This window comes from Hippocampus zosterae, chromosome 14 (genome assembly GCF_025434085.1).
Source record: "Hippocampus zosterae strain Florida chromosome 14, ASM2543408v3, whole genome shotgun sequence".
In the NCBI taxonomy this organism is placed as follows: Eukaryota; Metazoa; Chordata; class Actinopteri; order Syngnathiformes; family Syngnathidae; genus Hippocampus; species Hippocampus zosterae.
In genome coordinates this window covers 1,261,253-1,269,894 of record NC_067464.1, presented here as the reverse complement: position 1 = coordinate 1,269,894, position 8,642 = coordinate 1,261,253, and the positions used below count along the sequence as shown (strand labels likewise).

The following is an 8,642-nucleotide window of genomic DNA, read 5'->3' as shown; positions in this document are numbered from 1 at the left end:
TTTTATTAGTCATCCTCGTCTTTTCCATCCAACTTTCTTTCTGACCTCCCCCCCTTCTTTCTTTATTCATGTCACTTGGTCAACGTTCCTCTCTCTCTTGCTTTCACGCTGTCTTTGTTTCCTTCGTTCCGTCCCCTCACACATCATTCCAAACGGTTTGAATTTTTCCTACCGCTTAAATCAAAGAGCGTTGAGCCGCATTTGGCCCAGCGTGTACGTATTGCTCGTTGGGAGGTGGGAGCCTGTGGCAGTGGCAGGCGGCTGCGGTTCGTCAGGCACCAGCTCGCACACCTCAGCGCAGTCGGCCGGTCTCCCCCCGCGGATGGACGCGAGTGGCCCAAGCCGAGCAGCAGGCGACATTTTCGGATAAAGCCAGGTACGCTTCGCCAGTTCGCTCCGCGTGCGAAACACTATTCGGCCTCGTAAAGAAGCAACGCGAGCCGTTTGGACCCAGATTGTGTGCGTGCGTTCGGTTTTCAAGGGGATGCTAACTGAGGCTAACGAGTTAGCCGAGGGAGTGTCCGTCTCGGGACAGCCGCTAATGCCAAAACACGCCTTGGATAAATTGGAGAAATAAAAATGAAAAAGAATCATCCAAATTATACACGTAAACCCCACAATTGCCGGCTAGCTCATTTCTGTCGTAACAGCACCGCCGATGTTACTTTTGAATGTCGATCATTAACAGAGAAAAATATAGATTACGTTTCATTCGCGAGGCTGCTTTCAATCAACCTTAAATATGATGAATTACGTTTTTTTGTGACGAAATGTGTTCTCCAGTCATGAAACGACTCTTTAATTGCCTTATGTGTAAAGTGTATCCCCCAATATGATGCTAATTTGTGTCATGTGCAAGTAGTTACAACCACAAGATGGCGCCAAATATCACATTTAGACGTTGCGTGATGAACAAGCCATTATGTTGGGACGTGACGACAACATTGTTTTCCACCATCATCAATGTCTGATGGAATAAAAGAACGAAACGGTGTTTAATTATGGCCGGTCTGTTCAGACTTAAAGAAGTGATGGCATTTTTTTAAAGGCTTCAAAAAGCGGGCAAAAATGGTTCACGTTCTCCATTGTTACAATGGCCTCTCAGTGACTGAATGCCTGTGCAAAGTGGTGTGCGGCTCTCTAGGGATTAGTAAGAGCAAAGAAAAGGACGATGATCGGCATAGGGAACGACTACGTGTGCCATAAAAAAACATCTTTGCAGTGCCACCCCAGTCTGCCACGTTTGGTTGGCACCTGGAGATTCCCCTCACCATCTCTGGCAGCAGACAAATACACAAGAATAAACAATTATAGAACGTTTTACAAATGTGCTCCCAGACCGATATCCTGCTTGATCAATGATGACTCTGGATTTCGTTACCATGACAACTGGGAGCAAAACCCGTGTGTTTTAAAAATAAAAAACAAGTCCCTAGATTTGAATTGACCAATTGTAGGGAAAGCAGCCAAATTATTAATAATAATACAAACAAATCTCCCAGGACTGGTACGCATCCACAGTAAACTGAAGAACGGCGTGGCCAGTGAATCGAGGAACCACTCGAAAGTTGTACAGGGGTCTTTGGATGTTGATGGATCCAAAATGGTGGCTCTTTAGCACATAATTGTGCTCAAATGCTCAAGCTGTGACTCAGCTGCCTGTGAGGACCAAAATTTGTGCGCGCTGCAAACTGGACCTTGCACCCACTGCACAGGGATGACAATACAAAAAGGCCGAGGTGTGCAGTCAAGTTAATCCGGCCTTTGTTTGATGCGCATCACTTTTGTCCCCCTGGACGGAATCAACCCGCACTACTAAACGCCCGTTTGCCGGCAGTTTATCTGCTGGAAGTGCCGTTGTATGTCGTGGTCGTTTCAAATGTGAGCGCAGTCCACAGGCGGACCAAGTCAGGATGTCCAAGAACAGGTTGTAGTTGGGATAGACATGGGCCATTGATTCATAAGTCTGGAAGAAATTTGCACCTTCCAATCGAAATCAGGGCTGTGGCGTAAACACGCCGATTTATGGCAAACGTCTGTGCAGTGGTACCAATAGCAGTGCTATTGGAATCAAATAGCTGTTAAAATAATACATGATAAATTGTTAAGAGATTATTTCTTGCACCTCATGTGGTTAGGATGACGTCGCCATTCCTTGCGAATAACGTCAGTACCACATACCCCTGCTATGATAATAAGAATGATAATAATAAGATCAATAACAGCAGTGGGGAAAAAAATCCAAACCAAAATAAAGTCTTGTAATTGCTAGTAGATGCCACAAGATGGCGGCAAGGAACTGAAAACGGAGAAGGGTACCGTGCATCTAACATGTACGCAATCACGAATGTTCCACAAATGAGTGTTCAAGCATTCACAGTCAGTAAACGCGCCTTTTGTCTACAAAAAGCTGCATCAGGCAGTGCGAAAGGGGTGCCAAGCTGTGAGCTTTAGGACCCAGCACCCTTTTTTTGGAGCCCTACCGCCCTCCCTTTCTCTCTGCCATCGCACACCCACAGCACCGCACGCCGATGATGCGCTCAGTCCGCTTCCAACCTCTGCATTTACTTTGGAGACGTGAAGAGCGAACAAGTGCCACTGGCGCGCTAGCCGCCTCGTATCGTTTTTGCGTTTCGGAGGGGGTAGCGGACTCGGGGGGGGGGGGGGGGGGGGGGGAACATGTCACAAACCAAGAGGAGCACATTCAGCCGGGTGAGTGTGTGACACCATTTCTTTGTTTCCACTTTGAAGTCAGGTGGTCAAGACCGTTCGTACGCCAGGTGTGGGTGTGTGTGTGTTTTTTTTCCCCCCCTGTCTGTTGGCGCACATCACGTGCCACCCGAGCGATGACATCCCTGGCCACGCTTCTCTTTTATGACCTTTTTGTGTTTTTAAGCATGTCTCCTGCCTGTTTGGGGAAGGCCAAGTACTGATGTCAAATCTTGGTATCGGTGCAGATATCAGGCTAATTTCAAGGTATCGGTACTCTCAACGGCGGCTGTTACCAGTATCGGACGCCCCCTTGTGGCCATTTTATGATCAGGAACTAGAAATTACAAATGAAAGATGTCAACAAAGAGTAAAATTGCTGTATTGGATTATATACGTCTTCTTTTGAAAAAAAAATCATCTCTCGTTGTGGTTTTGGGGGAAGTGGAATGTATCAAAAAGTACTCGCGGTATCGCCGCTTGGTGTCGGTGTCAGTGATATTAAATAATTCAGCTTAGAAACGACAAACAGGCGAAGATGTGTTTTCAAATGTTGCCATCCATTTATAGCTTACTGTGACGCTTTTACTTGTGCGTCTAGCGGCTTACGCCGGGCCATTCCTTAGCCGTCGCTGGTTTTGTCTTTATTAACATTCCCCAAGGTATTGACACACAACAATACAGTCTTTATGCTTTGTATTCCGTGTGCGCGTGTGTAAGGTGGATTTCATCTCAAGATGAAGTTTAGCAACGGCTGTTTCTCAACAAGGATGCGGTGGACGTTGTTCTCAACAGTGCTCACTGTGCACCACGAAAAGTCGTCTGAAGACTTTAGAAGCGAAGGCCCGTGAATTGCATCAAGCAAGTATTGAAAGGCTTCAAATTCTTTTGAAGACGAGGTTTCTGGAGTCTTTCAATTATAGATTTGCAAACATTTCATCAAAAAATTTTTTTCCATATTGTGATTTTTGTATGAGGCTGGAACAGAATAAAACCGTTTCTACTTTACGGCTACGCTGCCTCTCAACCTTGGGTTTTGTTTGTGCAGCAGCAGACGGCCTGCTCGTATTTGAAAGACAGTCAGAGGCGGGAGGGTAATAATAAACTGCTGAGTCACCAGCGCTCTCGCGGCCGCACGCGGCATTATTTCCCGCTTGGGCGACGTCACCTATTTTAACCGAGCGGGAGTCTGATGGGACCCTCCGCACGTGGTCCCGCGTGGTCCGTCCGGCGGCCTGAAAAGGACACTTGCTCTCATTTGTATCCCTAAGGGCTGGAGTTGCCTCCAAAAACACATTTAAGAGTTGAAGTCACATTTTTTTGTCTGTATATAATCCCGATACAAACCAAAAGTTGTAAAAATATCACGGTTAAGGGTAAAGTATGAGCCTTAATGGAGACTTCGTCTTACTTTTTTCTTTTCTGATTGATATAAAAATGATTTAGTAGATATAAACACATAATGGGGTAGGACTAGATACGTTTTTTTACTTCATCCTACTCCCTTGAACATAATAACTGTGTTGAATGAAGACTGAATTCTTTCTTTTTACTTTTTTATCTACCTTATTTTCTGTCAAATTATTACTGTATATGTTTTATGTTCAATAAACAAAAAAAAAACGTCACACCATGGCACATCACATCATAGCGTAGCATAGCCTAGCATACATAGCATCTTTAAGCTAGTTCCCGTATCATCACACGTCGTGTGCTCAAGACCGAGTCGAGACATTATTTTAACAAACAAAGCTGAACAGTTCAAGATCATTCTCTTTTTAATTTGGATTTACTTTCAAAACACCCCTCCCTCCCCCAACAAAAAAATTCTAATGGACTTATAAATGACATGGAAATATCGCCAATGTAGCTGATTTGGCATCGTAAAATACAGTACATGCTGTGTAAGGTGGAATTAAATGATCTTTGCTGAAGTATTCATGATTCTTAAATAATATGCTCATTGAAGTTTTTTTTTTTTTTTGGTTTTATTTTGAAACTGTGTGCGCCGCCTCTCCCACACAGACGACCAGCAGCCCCAGAATGAGCTCGGACGGCGACGGCGGCGGTGGGCGGCCCCCCAAGGTGGGCTCCCTGGTGGAGGTGATCGGCAAGGGCCAGCGAGGCACGGTGGCCTACATCGGCACCACCCTCTTCGCTTCGGGCAAGTGGGTGGGCGTCATCCTGGGCGAGGCCAAGGGCAAGAACGACGGCACCGTGCAGGGCAAGCGCTACTTCACCTGCGAAGACGGCCACGGCATTTTTGTCAGACAGTCGCAGGTACCGCTGTCGACACGGGGGGGCGGCAGTCTCAAGGCTACTGAATTGCATATTAGGGGAAAAAAAACGTGAAATATTTATACGGGCTACCTAAATGTTCGAAATATATTTTAATGTTTTGTTTTGGGGTTGGGGGGTTTCCACTGGTTTCACGGGGAATGTAAATAATTATGACATGTTTCTGCTGGAAGAATTTTGTAAGAATACCTTTTATTATTATTCATTACTGTTACAATTTGAACTTTTTCATTATTTAAAGTGAATACAATTGTTTAAAAAAAACGGGATTAAAATGTTGACTTTTAGTGATTAAAATGTATTTAATTGGCACTTTCAATTACTAAATCATAAATGTTACTTACATTTTTTTTGTTTTAAACCAAAATTCAATCAATATAATTGAGGGGTTTAAAAAATTGAATAAAAAGACCACCGACTTCCACAAGGATGTATCTATTAAAAAGTCTGTCAAAAAAGCTCCCTCTGTTCAATTTATTTATTATTGTTTGCTTTTGGTTTCAGATCCAACTGGTGGACGACGGCGCCGACACCACGTCCCCAGAGACGCCCGAGCCCAGCGCCACCAAGGTGCCCAAGCGAGGTAACACTCTGGCAGCCATCTTGACCTTTCTCTTTTATGACACAACTCTTCACCTGGTCTTTTTTTTCTTTTTCTTTTTTAAATAACATTATTGTTTGCACTGGGATCTTTAACATCCCTCTTCCTCTAATTTCCACAGACATCCAGGACACGTCAAAGTCCACCAAACTGGTGAGTCATATCTGGAGGATGTATGAAGATATAAAATAAAAACAACCCCCCCCCCCAAAAAAAAAAGATGTCACTTAACCAGGATTCACCATTACAAAATGAATAATTTCTCACGTACCTCTCATCATCCTGGTCTTAATTGTCTCTTCGTCTTATAACAATACAAATCCACACCTTCCCATTTTACTTTTTTGTGTTGTTTTTTTTTTTTTAAATCCAGATTGGTCAATGGTAGCCGTCTTCTTGTGGGACGTTGATTTTATAATTCTCGGCGTACTCACTTTCGTGAGGTCCCATTATTTAACGGTATCTCAGTTTTTTTTTATCGGATGACTCTTTTCTCAAAAGGATACATTGTTGAGAGGCAGTCGGCCAGCAGAGGGAGCTCTAATCTCAAAAGGATACATTGTTGAGAGGCAGTCGGCCAGCAGAGGGAGCTCTAACCAGCCATTTTTCATGTTTACATGAGAGAAAAACACTTTCAACTCTGGTTAAAGTTCACTTCTTGGTATATTAATCTTCAATCTCAGCTCATGCCCTGTGCGTGCCTCCAATTTACTGTAAAAACGTACTCTTTATGCACAAAACAAGTCTTATAGGTTACAGGATATGATTTTATTTTTCTGTGATTCTTTTGCTTGCCCTAAAAGAGTGGCCGTGTACCACACTTAGATTAAGGCATTTTATTGCATCAAAAAATTCCTTAAAAATATGAATGGGTGGATGAATTTTTTTTTTAATTAGTTCAGTTGTGCAAGAATGTTTTGGTTCACAAAAGGAGTACTCAAACAGAGGAGGGAAGACGCACAAAATTCAATGCCATCTAAAATGGATTTCAACCCGCACTGAAAAAAGTGTGTTGCATTGACACCCCCCCCCCCCCCCCCCAAAAAAAAGTCTGGCCATTGGTCACACAAATGAATAGGATTTTATTTGGTGTTCGTGTGTGCAACCGATGTCCATATTTTCTTGATGTCAATCCTGCAGATTTTTTTTTTCCCAGTGTGCATTTCGTGACATCTTAACTGGCAGCGAGATGCATGTGTGCGCCAGGCGCAGGCGCGACCCGTGTCTGTTCCTTCCTCGTTTCCTCCGGCATGCCACTGATCAGCGTGACTGTAACCCCTCATCCTCCACCACTTCCTTCCTTCCTTCCTTCCTTCCTTCCTTCCTTCCTTCCTTCCTTCCTTCCTTCCTTCCTTCCTTCCTTCCTTCCTTCCTTCCTTCCTTCCTTCCTTCCTTCCACTACGCAGCGAGGAGTCAAGGCCAAAAAGGTGCGGCATGTTTCCCTCGCCTCGCGGCGCCAAAGGACAGGAAGTGGGCGAGGCCGCCGCTTCCTGTCACGGTTGTCTTTGTCAGCTTGTTTGTTTGCTTTTTTTTTTTTGCAGTTTAGCCGAGCAGACGATATGGTATTAGTATGACGATATCGCGCTACAGGAATAATATGATGACATGAGGAGAGAAAAGATGATATCCTGTGGGGGTCGGGGGGGGGGGGCAAAGCTAAAATATGTTTCATCTTCATTTTTGTGAATTAAATTCGATTGAATCGAGTTTTTTTTTAAATGGCGTAAAAAAAAGAGCCATCTGGTTCGAGTCCGACTCCCGATGTAACTGTAACCGGTCGGAGTGCGGCCGCGCCGGCATTCCGTGATGATTGCGCTTGCCGTTTTCTTTGCTAAAAAGCCGCCGCAGTCCAGAGCGGCGATCGTATCCCCCCCTTCAGCTCTGCTATTCTAAGAGGACTCTAAGAGGATTAATTCCGGCGAGGATGATGATGCTCCGATCAGCTGCCAAAACCCAAAATACTGTCATGTGCCAGGGGGGAGGGGTAGGGGGGGGTCACACAGGCCCAAAGAAGGAGACGGAACAAAGTCCGCGGGGTTACGGCACGTTTGTAGGCGACGCCATCACCGCTGAGCCAAGGGAAAAAAGTGTTTTGTTGGATTATTAAACAACTTCCTGTTAGAAGATGAGGGCGGCGTGCGAGGCGTATCGAGTTCCCCCCCCCCCCACCCCCTGCTGGGTAAATTGCAACGTGGATGACGGGGCAGTCATCGAGACCACTTGCTGCTATTGTCAAGCAAACGAGGGAAATAAGCAATTCCTTTTCAGATGAAAGATTTCCCAAAAAAAATGTATGAACTTTTGCACGTCCATACATATTTTTAAAAAATATTTTAAAATTAAATAAATATAGGTTTGCCATCGTATTAAAAAAAATAATAATTAGGCAATATCTTGAAACATTTGCATTTTTTTTCTTGGAGCTATCATTAAAGCACATAGATTTTTTTTTTTTTTTAACCCCACATCCTAAACCTTGCACTTTACATCAGAGATCACTTGTCGCTGCAGCAGCTATTAGCGTTGCTAGGAGACGGGGGCGGCGGGGGGGGGGGGGGGGGGGGGGAGCCTCGCATCCATAATGGTGCGGCTCATTTTTCCGCTCGATCCTAACAGCTGCGTGTTTATTTATTTATTATTATTATTTTTTTACATTGTCTCCTTGCATCCCCCCCCCCCCCCCCCTCCCCGAGCGTTTAACAGATAACCCTTCTCCCCCCTGGTGTGGTCGCCGTGATGATGAGTGGTTGAAAAGGCAGGGAGAGGAGAAGGCACGCGGTGATGTAATGCGGGAGCAGGGCATTGGATGAGAGGGCTGGCCGGGGGAGGGGGGGGGGAGGGGGGGTAAGGTTAACGGAGGCGAGGCGCCGAGATGTCAGAATGCTGGTGAGGCGCTGGGATTAGGAGGGGACGAGGACGGGGAGGACGGGAGGAAACACCGCCGCGGCCATTTGCACCGCCGCAGCTCGCCCAAGCGTCCGCCCGCCCGCCTCTTTTCCGTTTGTCTTGTTTGTCCGTTTGTCCGTCTGTCCTG

The 8,642-nt window shown here is 45.3% G+C and overlaps 1 protein-coding gene and 1 long non-coding RNA gene across 11 annotated transcripts in view; one reads left to right on the top strand and one right to left on the bottom strand.

Annotated features, from left to right (window-relative positions):
• Positions 1 to 116: 116 nt before the first annotated feature.
• The window catches only part of dctn1b (dynactin 1b), a 23,242-nt gene continuing 14,716 nt past the window's right edge, over positions 117 to 8,642 (top strand). For 4 of the 10 annotated variants that reach the window (XM_052087063.1, XM_052087062.1, XM_052087060.1 and 1 more), the window contains exons 1-5: positions 2,530 to 2,712; positions 4,735 to 4,989; positions 5,512 to 5,590; positions 5,730 to 5,761; positions 7,015 to 7,035. In XM_052087063.1, the coding sequence (XP_051943023.1) occupies positions 2,680 to 2,712; positions 4,735 to 4,989; positions 5,512 to 5,590; positions 5,730 to 5,761; positions 7,015 to 7,035 (420 nt within the window). In that variant the 5' untranslated portion in view covers positions 2,530 to 2,679. Of the gene's footprint in view, positions 377 to 2,529; positions 2,713 to 4,734; positions 4,990 to 5,511; positions 5,591 to 5,729; positions 5,762 to 7,014; positions 7,036 to 8,642 lie in introns of those variants that run through there. The other 6 variants (XM_052087067.1, XM_052087065.1, XM_052087064.1 and 3 more) reach the window with 4 other exon arrangements.
• LOC127615345 (uncharacterized) lies at positions 5,790 to 7,002 on the bottom strand. Its single transcript, XR_007966895.1, has 2 exons — positions 6,206 to 7,002; positions 5,790 to 6,153 (listed from the first exon to the last, which is right to left on the bottom strand). It is a non-coding gene; the product is annotated as an uncharacterized LOC127615345 (long non-coding RNA).